Source organism: Wasmannia auropunctata, unplaced genomic scaffold (genome assembly GCF_000956235.1).
Source record: "Wasmannia auropunctata unplaced genomic scaffold, wasmannia.A_1.0 LD336088.1, whole genome shotgun sequence".
Taxonomy (NCBI): domain Eukaryota; kingdom Metazoa; phylum Arthropoda; class Insecta; order Hymenoptera; family Formicidae; genus Wasmannia; species Wasmannia auropunctata.
In genome coordinates this window covers 1,996,708-2,015,845 of record NW_012026802.1, presented here as the reverse complement: position 1 = coordinate 2,015,845, position 19,138 = coordinate 1,996,708, and the positions used below count along the sequence as shown (strand labels likewise).

The window sequence follows — 19,138 nt, the reverse complement described above, 5'->3', positions numbered from 1 at the left end:
GCCGCTTGAAGTACACATGAAGAGCACTCTTATCGCTCGAAACACTTCAGTCCTAATTGCAGAATTGTGTGACGCTCTTATTTCAAGTTCGGCATCAAGGGCGAGCCGAGTGACCCTTTAATAGCGGGGGATTCGTTAATTTTAGTATTGTGCAAACAATAGCTTCCCGGCACTGATAAATTCGCGCACGACAGGTTGATATTATTCGCGTAATGTGCAAAAACCGAGAGTAATCCGACATAATCGTCATATTTTCCTTCGACCTGACATTTTCTACGTGCTGTCTGACGCGCGTTGCGTAACACCGTGAACACTTTGAATCATCGCTACTTATTAAAAAAAAAAAAAGTGCAAAAAAGGAGAATAAATTAAAAGAATCTTGCATATAAAACGACTGGTCGGTTTTATGAATATATTACTTTTAATGTGCTTTTTTTTAACGCAATTCCACCAATAATAATGACTAAGTAATAATAGTAAGATTGTTGTGGAAACGATTACATATTAAGTACACTCCATGCTCTAATATTAATTTTAAAATGCTACTATTTTTACGATCGTATAAAAAAATACTTAATGCGCGTAAAACTAGAAGGTTATACATAATCAGCAGCTCTGTTTCAACAAGGTCTTTTCCATTTTCAATGTTTCATTTTTAAGTGCGCATTGTATTGTAATACATTTGTTATTGTTATATTATCACAATTTCATGTATTGTCTTTTAAAAAGAATAGGTTTTATTACATCCAAAGATTCTATGCACGTGGCATCGAATAGTCACGGTAATAACTCAGAACACAGTCATGTCCGTGAACTGTGTGTCAGGTATCTCGGAAACTATACGTTCGCACGGCAAATGAGAAAAAGATACGTCTGTCCAGGATACCATCAGATCTGAAGAGGTTAATACTAAGCCACCCGCCTCCCCGCCCCCCGCCGCGAACGTTGACGAACGTTATAATCGGCCGCGCTGTAATTTGCGGGGCGAGACGACGCAACTAAGTAAGTCAACGACGGATCTTTCGCAACGCCCAGCATCATCCTTCGAGCTCTCGTTCTTCGAGTCGTGCGTGTGTCGCCGCGCGGCACATCGCTACTCTGTCACGGCGGCGCTATTTTAAAAGATCGCATCGCGGACAAACGCTGAGGTGGGATAATTAATTGCCCTCTAATTACGTCGCGACGTCCCGATCGGGACGTAATTCCATGTGCCGCGTGTAATAAGCATTAAAGGATAGACAAACGCGCTCTGTAATCGCGCGACTATTTGCGACGCTACGCATTTTAAAAGCCTTCTTTTGTAAGTACATATATGTTTTACATCGCGCGTATCGCCGATATGGCGTAACACGCGAAAGCACGAGTAATTAGATCGATTATTGTAATGCGATTTTCGTGCTTCACTGTTATATGGAAATTATAGAAATGTGCGAATCACGTCATCGATGTTTGTCACGTAGAATCGATGTTTTGTCGCGGTAAAATATTATAAAGTGCAGAAGTATATCGAAAGAAATGTCTTCCCTCCCGAAGATTAATGTATAACATTAAGTATAAAAATCTGTTTTGTTAGCTCATTTTAATTCAGCTTAGTTTTAACTTATCCTACTCCGTCTTGAGTTTAATTTAAGTCGCGAGGACAAAAATTAAACTGATGCTAAAAATTACAAACTCACGACAACACCAGTGATTTGTCGCAACGCTCGCCGCAAAGAAATAAAACGCCAGCCTGAAATTCGACGTGATATCCGTGCCCGCAAGGACGCTAAATTCGCGCGTCCCGTATACGGTAGGTTTCAGTAACAAGGCTAATTCTTATCCGAGATAGCTCGCTCGGCCACCGCGGGAATGTCAATTGGGATTGTATTGCAGTAGCAGTATCGAATGTAGATATCTACTACGCCGGTATTGCTACGTCAAGTGTGACTTTCCTTCAACATACGAATCTCAAATCTCTTTTTAAAACGTTAAATTAGAAGTTTACGGTTTACCGTTCGCAAAAACTCGCGAGGCGCATCTTGCTAGCGGAAGTAACCCAAGCAGAACAAAAAGTCATCGTGACATCAAAATGACGTCAAAATGGCACCAAAATGATCGTTAAACGTCACTCCTCGATCAGTCACGATTCATTTTAACGTCATTTTAACATTATTATTACCTGTTATTTCTTGGGAAGGATATCAATATGTAATTGCTTGCTTCTGAATTACGAGTAACTAGACTGCATCTGATCAGCGAAAGCGATTTCCTATTTGCACGTTTTTATTTTTATCTGTTTTTAACAGCCCAGAACGCGCTTTCTCCCATCATGAATTTTAAGAATAATAAATGACTAAATATAATAATTAGATAAGTAACTTTTTTGAAGAGATTTACGAGCTAGGGAAAATATTTCTGAATTAATACGCTAACAACACTAACACACTCTCCCCCCGCCGATGTAGAGCTGGCCTAATGGCATTTTTTGTTGTTTGCACGATCGCGTCTTCGCATTACTCGACGTATGTATGTACGTACACAGGTCGCTATCGGCCAGCTTTCATCGGTGATGTAAGTTCCGGCATTAACTCGTTTTGAGGAAAGAAAGACTCTCACTCGTCAAGTGCAAATATCCTCAAAATAACTTAAACGAACATCGCGAAGTGAACATTCGCGGGATATTTTGGGATTTGGGAACTTTACAAGCTATCGTATTCTTCAAGAACTGATATAACTGAAATAAGTATAGTATTCATAAAACGAGACTAACACCATTTCTTAGTTTATTTTAATCTTGCTCTTTTATTTCTTATTCCGTAAATCATTTAAACGTATGCACTTCGCTTATATCATCATCGTTTCTCGTAAATCTATCTTTTATTATTGCGTAATCCGATATGATAAATGCTAATAATGATATTAATTTCCATCATTTCGAACTAATGAAAGTGAAAAAAAGAGACGTTTAAATGAAGCTGCGAGTGAAAAACACGCTCGATAATTAACGGAGGCTTTTGCAACAAGCGCAATAAAATGCCTCTCGATGGGACCTAGTTCTCAGAGTAATATCCCTGGAAAGTGATGCGTGGGTATAAAGAGAGAAAAGATCTCAAGAAAACTGCCGGGGCGCGCTACGCCGCGCGGTAAAAGTAACAATGTTCCCCGCAACACGAGCGTAAACTTATGAAAATACAATTCTAGGTCGCGGCAGATCTGTATATACCTGATGTCAGTTAGATAGATGCTTCGGCGCACGAAAAGCATCTTATTAGAATAATAAAACCGAGCAACATCTTATTAGGATAATACTAAGTTACCAGAGATGATAAATCCGCGACACGTCGCGTATTAAAAGAAACATGATTAGCAAAAAAATAAATAAATAAATATCGATTCGCTGATGGACGGAGATAAAAAAGAAGACTCCCCTCCCTCTCGGCAGCTCGCGAGAGCGAGCCATCAGAGGCTGTTTGAAGAAAACATTTAAATGTAAAATTTATTCCTTCGATAGCAAGATAAGCAAGATAATAGCCGTACATTATCGTTAAAATACTCCAGATGCTTAAGGATATTTCATGTTTGTCGTAATTTATTACATTTTAAATTAATAATCGTGGACACGACGATTTTAAAACCGTAATTTCGCAAAAAATTGCCGCTAAACTGACATTCAAACGAGATTGTAATACGTAACAAACCGATAAGTGTTTCACTCATTATCCGAGTAAATTAGTGCGCAAAGGAAGAACTTCGCTATCTTTTTTTTTTTAGTTAATTATACGCGATAAGTATAACAACGTTTGATAAGTACTATGTCATTTTCGATAATGCTACTCCTGATGAGACAGAAGCTCATTATCAAAAATACTATTTTGGTATTAATCATTACGCCTCGTTCTCTCTAATTGCCTTCGTGATAAACCCGCGCAAATAAAACCGAGATTTCTTCTTGTCCGCTGCGTCGGAACATTATTATTTATATTAATTATATATTTGCAGCGGAACGTGTATCAAGGACACATTCATCTGCAAACGATGCGCTTCAATCAAGAAATTATTTGATTCCGTAAGAAGAAACAACTTTGTTTCATACGATACTCAAGTGAAACCTATATAAAATAATTACTCTAGTAATTGCTTCAAGTGAAATATCTCTAAAATTATATACCAGATAATTAAATTTTAATATTCCTTAAAATAAAATAACCTTGAATATTTACTTTACTTAATTGCCGCTGAATATCGAGAACAGATAAACAAAACGAGATGTCGTAACAAATAAAATTGTTTCTCGTCTCAATTTTTTAGATAAAGCAAATACTCGTATACACCAGCTGGAAATCAGCTTGGTAATTTGTGCCATTTGTGGACTGATTTTTCATAAAATCTGTAATAATTCATCGTGTTTTCGTAAAGGGAGCCTCTTGGGCGTCGAAGGCCCATTCGAAAATCAGTAATCACATTATCGTCTTGCTGGCATGTAAACGCGAACTTCGGTTTTCACCGGCGAAAGGAATAGAGAAAGCCGACGCTTTGACTTCTCGTCGTGCTTGACAGGAGGACACGGTAATTAGATGAACTACGATTTCCTCCGACGGGCATCTATCACAAGTGTCGTCTCCGTCGTCCGCGAGACGATCGGTCGGACCGTGCGACGAAAAAAGAAAGAGCAAAAAGAAAAAAAAAGAAAAGAAGCTGTTGTCGCAAATATTTCTTCATCTACATTTCTACGAAACAATTTTCATTTCTTACGCGGCCGTCCGGAGTGCAAATCCCAGCTCCTAGCATTACGGCAGATCTCTCCTTTCGGTTCCCTGGGCGACGGAAGCTCATTCCGCGCGTAAGCGCGATGTGAATTAATGAAATGGAACGGCTTGGTGGAGGTCGACCGGTATCTTGCAGGCGCTGCCGGTTCCCTTCCATGCAAGACGAACCGATCCGCGAGTGCGAATCGATGTAATTGTTGTTTCTACGACATTGTTTCTCGCGCTGCTAGTCCTACGACTAAAAATAAAGAAGAAATCATTAATAAGTTTATCCCACGATCAGTTTTGAAAGCAATAAAAATGAACTTGACATTCTATCGAATTCATCAATGTAAATGTCTCCGAAATGTAATATCACGCCAATTTCGCAAGAACAAGGCATTAAATCTATCCTCAGGTCATAAATTCGAAGGATTCGTGAAATATACATCTTTTTGCTGTGGATGACGTATAAAATAGACTTGTGAAAAAAATATTTAAATTAGAATATTGAAATAGATTTAAATATTATTCTTTCGAATGTTACACGAAAATATCATAAATAATATTATTTAAGAAAATATCATTTCGAAAAATTTACTTTTTTTAAATTATTTCTTTTCCGATATAAATAATCTTTGTCGAAAAGTAATTAAAAAAAATTAATAATTATTTATCAAAGAGAAAAATTAAAAGTATATTTAATTAATAATGGAAATATTTCTGCTTGTTACCAGTCTCTTGTTTCGGAGTCAACGCGATTTGGAATTTAGGTCGTCGGCCACTCATTTCTTTATTGCCATTCGATCGGCTCCGCCGTAATAGTTACGGTATCCAGATGTAACCATGTTCAGAGATAATTAATGCCGTTTCATATTTGTATTGAAAGAAGAGAGATTTGCGAAACGGCGTCTCCGTTCTCTTCTATTCTTGTGCGCAACGCGAAGGTGTCTTGTAATTCTCTCCCGTCGTTTGTCAATTGCATTTTACATTATGGTTTGCGTGCGGAAGAATTGCGCATCTCACATTTGAGACTCAAAGAGCGCATCGCGTACTGCGACACAGCGCCGCACCGCAAGTTGTTGTTGTTACCAGCATTTCAATTAAAAGAACTCGGAATAGAGGAAACGCGGTTTTTGCATTGACACAAAACCGCGCGCAAATTGACGCGATCTTCGGGTGGATTGGGTAGCGGACGTGTTTCTAGCTGCAACATCGTGGTTTCGTATAAACGGACGCGCATTCGAGAGCGCGTCATTCAACACAAACAATTATATTCGGCACATTTCCTTTTATTGCGCGCGACGAGATATATACAATATTTATTACGCTCATCGCGTGGTCACATCACGCGCACGATATCACGTGGATGCGTAACGTGCAAACATATCAGCTTAAATTCCTCTATGTGTAACATATACAAACGTTTTTTACATCCTTGTTATCTTGTTTTTTTTTTAATTTATATTTCTACGCTTTTTTTTCTTTTTTTCTATTTATATTTTGTTATCTTGTTTTTTTTTTAATTTATATTTCTACGCTTTTTTTTTCTTTTTTTCTATTTTTTTCTATTTATATTTTGTTATCTTGTTTTTTTTTTAATTTATATTTCTACGCTATACAAATTGTCGAGCAAATTTCAGGAAATTATCTATCGATCTCGCCGAACACGACGTCCAGCGTGCCAATGATGGCGACTATGTCGGCGAGGAAGTGCTTGGGTCCGATGTGCTGCAGACTCGCCAGATGAGCGAAGCCCGGCGCTTTGATCTTGCACCGATACGGCTTGCTGCTGCCGTCGCTGACGAGGTAAACGCCGAACTCGCCCTTCGGCGCCTCGATCGCGGTGTACGTCGCACCCGGCGGCACTTGGAAACCCTGGGTGTACAGCTTGAAGTGATGGATAAGCGCCTCCATGCTGCTCTTCATCTCCTCCCGCCGCGGCGGCACGATCTTGGCGTCGTCGCATCGCACCTCTCCCGGCGGCATCTGATTCAAGCACTGGTGGATGATGCGCAGCGACTGTCGCATCTCCTCGAGGCGGCACAGATATCTGAAGGCGAGAGAGAGAGAGAGGCCAAATATGTTATAAATAATATCCAGAAGTTATATATACATGTGATGACATTTTTTATTCATTTACATAGCTCTATCGAGTATTAATTCTGACTAGAACGATAAATTAAATTAAATACTCGTTCATAAGGATAAGAGTAATTAAATACTATTTTTTGCAGAGAATAAATAATTTAAGATAATAAATGCCTTTTTTTTAAGGCTAATACAGAATCGAATATAAGTAACAGTCCAATTAAAAAAATTCAGATATAAAAGACATAAAAATTCTCTTCAAATCGAAAGATTTTTCATCGCATTGCTCGGTTCAGATCCATCCAATTATCCTTTCTCTTAATTTCTTAGTAATCTATTCTTTTTCTATGTTTCAACTTTCTTTTTTAAATAACTCGATTCCCGTGGACTCTCGGAACTTACCTGTCGTAACAGTCGCCGTTCGTGCCGACCGGAATGTCGAAATCGACCAGATGATAGGCGTCGTAGGGCGCAACTTTCCTCAGATCCCATTTAATTCCAGAGCCACGTAACATCACGCCGCTGAAGCCCATATTGAGCGCGTCCTCCGCGGACACGACACCGATATTGATCGTGCGCTGCCGCCAGATTCTGTTGGCCGTCAACAGGTCCTCCACCTCGTCCAATCGTTCGGCGTACTTGGACGCCCAGTCGTATATGTCGTCCATCAGACCCAACGGTAGATCGAGAGCGACACCGCCGGGCCGTACGTAGGCTGCGTGCATGCGGGCGCCGCTCACGCGCTCGTAGAACTCCATCATTTTCTCGCGCTCCTCGAACAGCCAGAAAAAGGGCGTGAGGGCGCCGATATCCAGCGCGTGCGTTCCAACGCCCATAATATGGTTCAGAATCCTCGTGATCTCCCCGAAGAGAACTGCAAGCAAAGAGAAAATTCTATCAGACTCGCAGAACCCTTTGACTACACGTATTATAAAACTTTGATCACATGTATTATAAAAAACAAAAAAGCGTATTTATGTCAACATACTCTAACTGCAAGAGATCGCGTTTTTTTTTTTACCTCGAATGTACTTTGCGCGCAGAGGCACGTCTATGTTCAGCAGCTTCTCGATCGCCAGCGAAAAGCACTGCTCGTTGCACATCATGGACACGTAGTCCAAGCGGTCGAAGTAGGGTAGCGCCTGCATGTAGGTCTTGTATTCGATCAGTTTCTCCGTGCCGCGGTGCAGGAGGCCGATATGCGGATCGGCGTTGATCACGATCTCGCCGTCGAGCTCCAGGATCAGCCGGAGCACGCCGTGGGCGGCCGGGTGCTGCGGCCCGAAGTTAAGCTTCACATTCTGTATGACTTGCTCCGCCATGGGGGGAGGCGCCAGCATGGACTCCTTCTCCGGCGGCGTCCAGTCGAGCGTCTCCGTGGCGTACATCACCGGCTTGTTGTACTGCTCGAGGAACTCCTTGTCCGGGTTCCATTGGTGGGCCTTACGATGCTGGCTGCAAAACACAACGTACCGTCAACATACGTACGGCGTACGGCGGACGGATAGGTTATGTCGTTACATAACGCGCACACGCGGCTTAATGACAGAGCCACGTTCAAGCGCAATTAATTGGACTCACACGTCGATGATCGCCGGGGCATTATTCTGCGCCAGTAATCTGCCGGCGCCGAAAAATCCTGCGTTTTTACGCAGGATCGAGCCAAACACTCTAGCCGCCATGATGCTCACATCACGTCGATGTCGAGTCGAGCAATGTCGATGCGCCTCGTCGCTCGGTCGGTAAAGTTTGACGTCCGTCCTCGATGAGCTCCTCTTGAATATATATATGTATATGTATATATATATATATATATATATATATATATATGTGTGTGTGTGTGTGTATTATGTATGTATACTCCGATTTTATTAAAATCCTTTGTAAGCATATAATTTCGAAATGTCATGTATGATCGCTTGGTTGAATGAAATCTTAAGATTAAGATCAGATGATCTTATTGTTAGATCGAACTACAAATCCACTCAAGCCGGGAAAAAAAGTGTCACATATAATTATATATATAATTATGTGCAAAATATGTCCATATATGTTTCTTTTCTTTGTAAATTATTCTTTAATACAAAATTGATAATAATAAGAAGGAAACAAAAAATAATGAAAAGAATAATTTTTACATTGTTTTTTTTTTTACAAAAAATGAAGTTTGAAGAAATGAGAAAAATTGCTCATATATAATTATATATGTACATTTTAAATCACTTATATGTGATTGATTATATATGAGCAATTTTTCTCATTTCTTCAAACTTGATTTTTTGTAAAAAAAAATAATGTAAAAATTATTCTTTTCATTATTTTTTGTTTCCTTCTTATTATTACCAATTTTGTATTAAAGAATAATTTTACAAAGGAAAGAAACATATATGGACATATTTTGCATATAATTATATATTAATATAAATTATATATGTCGAACTTTTTTCCCGAGGGCGTTCTAACGAAACGAAACAATAATTACGTTATTCTTTTTATTTCGTATATAAAATTGGGCTATGATGAAATAAGAATTAATTAACTCTGGGAATTTTTAAATGTATAACTGAACTTTGGTATCCTAAAAATAAATATTTCGCGTCACGATACACGATTCTTCAAAAGCAATATTATATATACTATATCATACAACGACGGTACGGAAAATTTATATAAACAAATGATAATTTAAACGTATAATATTTATGTATTTGTAATTACATAAATTTATATATTTGCGTTCGTATATACTTATAATTATCATTCGTATAATTTATTTGCTATAAATGTGTGGAAGAGCGATGGTCTTTCTCTATTCCCGCATCTCGTTTTAAGCGAGATCTATATTTTACTTAATTCCCCGAATTCGAATCGTATGTCGCGATCGCGCGCGGATCTTGACCTTTGACTACTTTGCTTCTATTTGCGCCTAAACTTGAAATCCCGTCGCGAATAGGTTCGCAAAAACGAGAAATCGCGGAGACAGTCGTTTCTCGTGGATATTTCGAACCGAGCTTGGAGAAGCGCCATGGAATTTCCCGTACACTTTGCGAGGATCCAATGGTGTATATTACACAGTTAACGCACTACGGCTGCTTTCGAATTATCTATAGGATACAATTTTAAACACGCCTATATTTATTCTCCTATATTTATTATCACGACTAATAAGAGATAATAATCTTTAATAATTCTCTTGTTAATGCAAAATATATCCATACACAATGATACCCAAGCAGAACAACAAGTCGTCTTGACATCAAAATGACGTCAAAATGATTATTAAAAGTCATTTTTTTATATAATTCATTTTAATGTCACTTTGACGATTTAATGTCATCGTGACCTGCTGCAATGTTCTACTAATTATCAATTCTAATTTGTAGTATGATCTCATTTTCTCAGCGCTATTTATCGAAACTTTTTTTATTAATATGACGCTATCGCAGTTAAATTGATTTATCTTAATTTTATCACAGTATAATAATTGCTAATCGCAAGAAATCTACATAAACGATGTTGAGGTGCGACTAATCGAGACAAAAATGTCTTTGCGTCAGGAATCGCTAAGCAGGCAAAAACCACAAAGTGAGTAAGCAAATCGAGAAAATTGCTCTGGCCTTCTTCGAGGCGATCAGCACGCTAATTCGCAAACAAAGCATTATATTAGCATTTATATTCAATCGTAATTTTACCTCTTTAGTTCAACGTTTCTGTTCGCGGTCTCTTCCCTTTTTATTAAATCATTTTTACTTGATTTTATTCTTTTATTAAAGTAATTTTATCGCGCGGATAAAATTAATATTAATCTCATAAATATTTTTCTTATATCAGTATTAATATTATTTTAAAAAAAATGAAGAAACGTCACTTCTCCTTCGCTTACGCGAATCGTTCGCGCTCATTAAGCTCGGCACCCGCGCGCAGGTGTGCAGGAACCTCGAATTTCCTCACGGGCAAAGCGACTGCCAAGAGTTTGACGTAAGTCACGGTATTGAGGCTGCTATTTCGAGGATGGCGATGGTGTATGGATCATTGTTGCTCCCGCCGAACGTGACGTGCCCAACATTCTGCACGTCGTAATCGCACGCGGTCGAGCATGTACGGGAGTTAGCCCCCCTGATCCCAGGCACAGGAGTGGATTAGCGTATCTCCATAATTTAATTCCCCTTTATTTCTCTTTATTGTACATTGAGCGTATATATCGTCGTATATACAAAGGTACAAAAAAGTACGTCGATCACTTCGCGCGGTGATTCCCCGATCGTTGGAAGAGATCCTCTCCGGCTGTTCGTCACCGGTGTGACAAACGCTGGGCGACGATCATTATTTAATTTCGCCGTGTAACTCCGAGAGGTAATTCTCCGTACGCAATTTATTAATTATTTCCGATAGATATTGACGACGCGAGAGAATTCTCGGGAGTTCGCGAGTGTCCCGATCGTTCGCGCGTTCGAGCAACGGGGAGCGCCGTATCTTGTATCGCCTCCGTCGCGATACGATTTTCTCGACATAGTAGGAAGTAGAGAGAAAGTACATATACATATAAAACGTACTTACATTCGGCGACTAGAATTGTAACGAGTACAGGTATAATATATATATACGTATTGCCGTTATCTAAACGTTATATCACACTTTATACGCATCGTGTAAAAGAAGAATACTAATTGTAATGTAGAAACGAGAGGTCGGTGCCTCGACAGCCTCGTTATTGTACTCATCGAATTGACAGTAGCGCGCAAATACTTTATCTTCCGTGTCTTTCCAGCGATCTTCAAAAAACAGACCTCGATGATGCTATCGATCTCCAGTATACAGATCGATTCTAGCGAAATAATAAGGTATACTCGCCTTTTTTTTAATCTCAAGTCTGTGATTTTGACGCAATTGAAGCTCTGAAAAAGAAAACAGCACGTCAGAACGAAAATAAAATTTTAACACAATTTTTTATATAGCTTTAAAATTTAAAATTTCGCTTTAATTTATCGCTTTAATTATTTTAAAATTTTTAGATAGCTTTAAATGTCTCAGGCGATTTTTTTACGTATTAATAATGCATAGATGGCTAGAATCACGAGCATTAATATGTTAATAAATTTTAACAATAATAAGTAGATATCGCACTATATAATATGTTAATAAATTTTGTCAGATCAATAATTTCTTTTTGCCTGTGATTAATAATTAAAAATCTATGGACTCGGTGCTGTTTCGCGTTTCGAGGCTTCAATTATTCTCAAGTACCAAAAGCCCGAATATGTACCGAGATCCCCGCAATTTACCGGAAATCCAAGGAAGTACTCCGACAAACGTCATCCCTTCCGACAAACGTCTCGATTCCCAGCGATCTCCTGGGCTAGTAGTAGTCGTAGAGGAGGTAACGGTGCAACGACTGCGGCAGCTGCAGCTTCCTGACGATCTTCGGTAGCCTGGTGCCGCAGAGCTTGCGGACTATCAGCCTCGCCTGATGGGTCAACGGCAGCGGGGTCCGGGCCGCCTCCATCACCAGGGCCTTCTGCGCGTCCGTCAGACTGCTGGACCGTCGTATCATGCAGGGATCGAAGCTCTCCGCAGCCTCCAGCAGCGCGCGCAGCAGCCGCGGCTTGTCGGCCGTGTTCTGCAGGGAGTTGAGGATGCCGTGCGGGTCGCGGAACTGCGTCTTGATCACCACCCGGGCGCCGTACTTGAGCAGCAACGCCACCACCTCCACCGACGGGTTCTCGTTCGAGGCGACGTACTCGGCGAGCACCGGCCGCAGCGCCGGCCCGTCGTCGCTGCGTATCACCAGGTTGGGATCGGCGCCGCGCTCCAGCAGCATGCACAGGATCTCCAGCCGATTGGGGATGTTGTCCGCGCACGCCACGTGCAGCGCCGAGCCGATGATCGGCGACGAGGCGTTCACGTCCGCACCTGGAGAACCGCGATCGAAAGAATTATGCAATTCTTTTCACCTAAATGATCTTAAAATCTTTTAATTCGATGAAATTATCGCTATTGAAATATTTAGATATAACTTAGAGCTGTATATTTTTAGATGTAATTTAGAGTTAGTGATGTTAGGTCAAATTTGTCGGATTAAAAGCGACAGTCTGTGGACAGTCGTTAATCATCGTCGAGAACGACTCTTGGCCGGCGCGGTCGCGAGGTCTATCTACGATCGCGAGGAAAAAAAAGGGTCGCGCGCGACGCGGATAGATTTAATACCGGACGCGCGTATTCGGCCTTCGGATGCCGCGCGATTTCGGCCGTATGCCAGGCGTTATCGGCCTGCGAGATACGTCGCGACACTCACCCGCCTCGAGCAGCATCTCGACGATCGACGGGTCGCCCTTGAGTATGGACAGATCCAGGGCCGTCGGTTTCTGATAGTCCGGCCCGAGGTCCAGCCGGGCGCCCTGCTTCAGCAGCAGATTGATCACCGCCGGATCGCCGCCGAGGATCGCGTAATGCAGCACCGTCCGATAATCGTGCCTGGCGTCCGCCGTCGCGTTCACGTCCGCGCCGAAGCTCAGCAGCAGGAGCACCGAGGCGATGCCCTGCGACAGTCGCGGCAGAGCGTTAGCTTTTTTTTTTGTGATTTTCCAGAAGCGCAAACGTAATACGTAACCACGTGCTGCGTAGAATTTTATAAAATTCGAGAGAGTAGAAATTCAAACCGTATTTAATTCAAAATATGAAAAAAGGGACCCTGAAGACGATTTGAAAAAAAAAAAAGGAAAATCATTGAATAGAAACCTCTCCTTTTTTTTCCTTAAAATGACTTTTTAAGTCATTTTAAACTTGACTTTGCAAGAAAAAGAGATCCCACATTGTTCAGGCAAGTCGCCCAACTCGCTGACGCTGTTTACCTGCGGCAGTCTGGCGGCCTTCATGAGGGGCGTCAGCCCGGCGCGATCCCGCGTGTTCGGATGTGCGCCGAAGGCTAACAGCAGCTCCATGCACTCCATATCCAAGGGCGACACCAGATTGATCTCGGAGCCGAAGAAGTATCTCTTGTTCGGATTAGCGCCGGCCTCGAGTAGGATCCTCGCGACCTCGACGTGGCGGTTCCGCAGAGCCAGACGCAGCGGCTCGTCGCACAACATGGTCCTGAATCGGAGGATCGCGAGAATACAGAACACCGATAAGGCGACGACACATGCTAAATCAAAATTACGTGCCGTTCGTGGCGAGTTTTATCTCGCGCCACAGAAAATTTTCGTAAGCGTTTGCGTAAAATATAGTGCAATATGATTAAAAGTAAAAATTATGAATTGTTGAATGGCACACCTTTTTACTTTACACTGTTATCTAACTATTTGTGTATTGATTTTATTCAAAATCTTATATAAAATCATACAAAATTTATACGTAACATTTAAGCAAAATTGAAATTTTATAGATTAGATGATATTTTATCTTTTACAAACGTTTTAAAAAATTTCGATAGTCAGCGATCACCGATATCACCGTGACGAGCAAAAGTCACACACGACGCACCTGGGGAAAAGTTCCCCCGTATCCTGCCGATGATCCACCTTGGCGCCATACTTGAGCAGCAGTTTCACCAGGTCCAGGTAGCCGTGCTCGGCGGCGAGGTGCAGGGCCGAGTAGCCGCACTCGTCGGTGGCATCGATGTCGGCGCCGCGCACCAGCAGCAGCTGGGCGGCCTCGGTGTACCGCTGCCAGACGGCGTAGTGCAGGGGCCTGAGGCCCTGGGTCACCGGCTCGTTCGGCTTGGCGCCGCACGCGAGGAGGATGCGGATCTCGTCGAGCGGCTGCAGCCGTATTATCGAGTCGGCCAGCTCCCGCTGCAACGGGTTGGCGATGCACTCGGTCGGCATCTACGTGGCGCAATACGAAGAGAGACACAGAGATAGAGAAGCGAGATGAGAGAAAGAAAGAAGAAGGATAACAAGGTGGATTGCATAACGCGTGCATCATCTCGCGCACATTGGCAGAAATCGCCGAGGATTTATAGCGGAGAGCGGATTTATCGAGACGGTTCGTCGATAAGTAGCACCGTCAACGTTGGAGAAATTGATCGTCGAATTTATTTCTAACAGCGGAAACTAAGAGTCCTCCCCCCCCCCCTTCCCCACGGAAAGAAAGACTGAAAAATCTCTCGCGAAGACAGAACGATACACGTGCATGACATGCATTATTAAGATGTGTCTGATGCATTTTAATTATACGCACTTTAATATTGAGTCTGATTTGCCTTATACGACGAGCACGGAAATCCGACAAATCTGCAATACAAGAAGATAGGGAGATTAATAAGAGCCGATACTCATTGTAACTTACAATGAAAAAGATAAGTGAACGTTGTAAAATTCTGCATCTGTGTTCTCATATTAATTAACAAGAGGGACATAACGAATCGTGTCAATTATTAATTTAAAAAAAAACGAACGGAATTAATTTTTTCAACGATATATTCCGGATATAAAAAAATATATATATTTCTCAGGTTTTTCCACCGTATCCCTGATTTACAATCTTTTCTATCGCAAGTCATAAAACTTATATAACAAAGACATAAAAACGCAAGTGTGTAAATTGAAAAAAAAAATGTAAAAGTGTTGGTGAATGTAAATTTTATAAAATACAGGGAATCATGCTATAAAATATACAAATTTTGTATTGCGATAGAAAAGTAAGTCCGCGAGGGGACACAGTAAGAAAAGACCTCGATTCCAGATTCCGGACATCGCTGATCAACGCGTTCGCCGATCGTGAAACGGACGCAGCCGCGCGAAGATTTTTCCTCCGAGTCCGGTGATCCCCCGCAACGATCTCACCCCGCGAGACACGATTTGGCTGACGATAGGTGAGTAATGCAATCGCCGTCCCCCCTCGGCGGGGGAACTTCGCTGACGCGCGTCACGAGCACCAGAAACTCTGCCAAGAGGACGGCGCAATTTTGGCGATGATGCCGGAAGTCCCGCGGCGTCGTCGATCGAGAAATCACGCAGTCTGCGCCTCCGCAAAGATCTGGCGCGCAACGCGCTGCTCTCCGCGGATCCACTCCCTTTGTTACGCGACAATCGCGGAATTCGGTGTAATGATGATCCGAGCGATTTTTTCCAACTCGAGAAGAGCAATGTAAATTTCAGAACTCATCCTGCCTGAGTTTTCAGAAAAGCGCAAATTCACTTTCCACAACTTTAAAGCTGATTTTCTCGATTCCTCTCAATGAAATCGCTTACAGTTAAATTTAGTTACGGAAATTCTCTCTCTCTCTCTCTCTTTCTATCTATATTTTAATTAGATTATAACATCAAGAAGGATGTCGTCAGGCTAGATCTTAATTAAGATTGTCAGCGTAACCGAGCTTTAAATCATATATTATTATATACACTAAACTTGCAATCTTATTTATCGATCGCTTAAATGTCTGGACGTTAAATTGAACTTTGGTTACATATCATTGAAATTTCATTTAAAATTACAATTCTAATTATTAATAATAATTATTAATTTCGAATAAATTCTCGAAAAACCTCGCGCGAACCGAAGATTACTGTGATAACGAAATTCCTGTAAAAATTAAATACAAGGTATGATAGGTTGGGCTCTTCATTGCGGCTCTTGGATCGTTAGTGGCAAAAGTAAATAATCATACATCGCAGGTCGTATTCTTAGTTTTCTCGTAAGATCAGGATCGATTCGACCAGCACGGTAACGACGCAAAAGAGTCGATATTCACTGCCAATTTTCGCCGCGTACATCCGACTACCGTAAACATTCAGTCTTGATGCAAGATCTTAAGATAATATCGCGCAATTTGGTGTTATACTTTAATAAGTATCGGAAGCGGAAGTAATGTGCTCTGTATATATATATATATTACGATTTGACACCTGTCGCACGACGCTATTAAGACTTCCGTCGTAAAACCGCAAACCGCTGAGCAAAAAAAAAGGAAAGTAGGTACTAAATCTACTGATTCCCGATAGCATTAAATTATTCGCTCGATTCAGTTATTTCGTGTGATTTTATTAGATTAGTAGCACAATATTCATTTTAATTTAATAATTCTATAACGTATCTCTTTATGCAAAATGTGAAAATATTATATATTATATGTAAGAAATTTGTTGGCAAATAAGCTATTAATAAAGCTGTTAGTTAAAAGATCGTAGGCGTCATTTCAAGATATATTTCATTTGATCTTCTTAATTTAGGAAAGATACCACAAATTCCGATCTATATAGATTGACTTTCAGGGAAAATAAATTTAAATGGTAGGGAAAGAGGAAGGAGTAATTATCCATCTTACTTTAAATTTTTCAGAGTAGATATAGCTTCCGAGGAAGAGATGACTGATCTGTTCCGGGCAGAAATCAATGATCATCGAGTAATATCAGTGTATCGAAGAATTTTTCAGTAGTTTACCTTTCGATCTTGCATCAATCGAAAGTTTCACCATGCCGAAAATCCTATTCCAAGAGAACATCTGATTACTTGTCACTCTAATACGTGCTCTAACGTCTTAACGCTCGGCCGGTACTGATTGCGACATCCGATATCGGCGACCGGATCAAACAATGACGATCTCTCGTCCGCCCTCCCCTCCTGATCCCACCATTCGTAAATTTGACGTTTATTGTTTACTCACGTCAAAAACGGTGCGATGCTCCAGCATGTAGGAACGGTGTCGCGAGAACTGCCTTCTTCGTCGGACGACCCGGTCCTATTTAAAGCCTCCGCGACGAAGCGCGGCCACGACTCGCCGCCCGAAAATAACACAAAGGGGTACGCACTCACAGGAGTCTTCGCGCATGTGTCTTTTGGCTGCTACGCAATTTTTGTCTTTTAGCGCGTAGACCATCTCGATAGCGCGGTTACGAAGGTGAGCCCACACTTTTGTCTTCGCGCGCGCTTTTTTCTCGTCTCCCGAACCGCGCATATCCGTCGCGCCTGCACGGGCCCTTCGCGCGTGGCGGCAAAAGGGTGAGCAGTCAGAAAAGCCCCGCTCACGTGCGTTTGTTTTGACATTATTCCGCGCTCTCTCTCTCTCTCTCTCTCTCTCTTGACAGATCTGCGCGTGATCGCGGTGAAAACGCGCATTTGCTGAAGCTGCAAGTAATTGTAACGCGCGACAATACCGGTTGCAAAAATCTTAGAATCATGGGTACAAAAAGAAGCACGTCAGACGATTTATAATTTTAAAAAATTACCAGTTTACCTTTGATAAAAAAAAAGGAGGCATTGTATTCCATTGAGCGAACTGTGCCCATCAATGAAATCGAAATCGGTGTTTCGGTAACACCGCGTATGGTTGGCGCCATCCGAGGAATCTGTTTACAGAAACAATGGCCAGTGGCACTGCAACATTAAATGCGTTATAAATGGCTGAAATATTTGCGGAAACGCGCAGCAACAATAGCAACGTCATAATATGATTATACTTATATTAAAATCAGATCATGAATAATTATAATAATTAAATTTTGATTTTAATAATTTCCGAGGTGCAGATAACGAATACTTCATTTTTCTTTGAATATCTGAAAATATCCCGAGTCACACTCGGATGACCATTCGATAATCCTATAAATGACGCATTTTCGAGATCGTTCAGAGAAAGGTTATCAGTATCATCTATAATCGACGTTATATTGCGTCGACGCAACAATAATCATTTACAATGCGCACTGTCCTGTAAATATCCGCGGACACGTGGCGACGCACACGTGGCGGCACGCACAAAGAGATTCCTCTTCCACCCCTTCGCCCTTTTCCCGCCCCGCCGGATATGTATGTAATAGAGGAGCAACAACTCCGCGCTGTGACTGTCCCGTTGTCTACAAGTACGTCTTTCGGAAAGTTCACTGATCCTCCGATCCGAAATTAAACCGAACCCCGCGATTTCTCGCGAATTTCCCGGCCGTGCGCGGCCGAGAACATTTCGCGGGACGGTGACACCGCGGAGCGAAACGAGGGGCACGGGGAGAAGGAAGAGAAGGACAATTGTTTTCCTGTTTTCCTCTTGGCGATGAAAAAGCGCGGTTTTCCAAGAAAAAAAATATCATCTCGGTAAAGATCTCGCTTCAACCTTACTTCGAAAAACGCGAAGACGGCGCTCGTCTCTGCACGCAAATAAAGAAAAAAAAAGTCAACTTGTACTACGCAATTTTGAAATATAGCCTTCTCGAATTTTTTTTAGATCTTTTTCTTGCTTATAAAAAAAATTACATGATACAAATATATTGATTAAATCATCAAGACTTAAAAAATATATATATTTAATTTTCAAATCGCGTTACAGAAGATAAATTACGTTTAACGACGCATCTCGAGAATTTTGGCGCAAAAGCAACGCGAAGGGTGATTAT

The 19,138-nt window shown here is 41.4% G+C and overlaps 2 protein-coding genes across 2 annotated transcripts; both read right to left on the bottom strand.

Annotated features, from left to right (window-relative positions):
- Positions 1–6,301: 6,301 nt before the first annotated feature.
- LOC105448258 (NADH-ubiquinone oxidoreductase 49 kDa subunit) lies at positions 6,302–8,542 on the bottom strand. Its single transcript, XM_011686747.1, has 4 exons — positions 8,397–8,542; positions 7,837–8,270; positions 7,218–7,689; positions 6,302–6,777 (listed from the first exon to the last, which is right to left on the bottom strand). Exons 1-4 carry the CDS (start codon positions 8,495–8,497, stop codon positions 6,372–6,374), a joined length of 1,413 nt encoding a protein of 470 aa, XP_011685049.1. The 5' UTR covers positions 8,498–8,542; the 3' UTR covers positions 6,302–6,371.
- A 2,444-nt stretch (positions 8,543–10,986) lies between these two features.
- On the bottom strand, positions 10,987–17,468 carry LOC105448256 (ankyrin-3-like). Its single transcript, XM_011686746.1, has 6 exons — positions 17,419–17,468; positions 14,295–14,638; positions 13,664–13,904; positions 13,108–13,351; positions 12,098–12,725; positions 10,987–11,710 (listed from the first exon to the last, which is right to left on the bottom strand). Exons 1-5 carry the CDS (start codon positions 17,443–17,445, stop codon positions 12,172–12,174), a joined length of 1,410 nt encoding a protein of 469 aa, XP_011685048.1. The 5' UTR covers positions 17,446–17,468; the 3' UTR covers positions 10,987–11,710; positions 12,098–12,171.
- Between the last annotated feature and the right edge of the window lie 1,670 nt (positions 17,469–19,138).

Excerpts from the sequence above, each read along its gene's own strand:
- LOC105448258 (XM_011686747.1), bottom strand. The coding sequence starts at position 8,497 with ATGGCGGCTAGAGTGTTTGGCTCGATCCTGCGTAAAAACGCAGGATTT. Across the intron at positions 8,271-8,396 it reads GCCCCGGCGATCATCGACGT|CCAGCATCGTAAGGCCCACC; the intron begins GTGAGTCCAATT and ends TGTGTTTTGCAG. Across the intron at positions 7,690-7,836 it reads GCGCGCAAAGTACATTCGAG|TTCTCTTCGGGGAGATCACG; the intron begins GTAAAAAAAAAA and ends CTTTGCTTGCAG.
- LOC105448256 (XM_011686746.1), bottom strand. The coding sequence starts at position 17,445 with ATGCTGGAGCATCGCACCGTTTTTGAC. Across the intron at positions 13,352-13,663 it reads AGGCCGCCAGACTGCCGCAG|GGCATCGCCTCGGTGCTCCT; the intron begins GTAAACAGCGTC and ends CGACTGTCGCAG. Across the intron at positions 12,726-13,107 it reads CGAGATGCTGCTCGAGGCGG|GTGCGGACGTGAACGCCTCG; the intron begins GTGAGTGTCGCG and ends GCGGTTCTCCAG.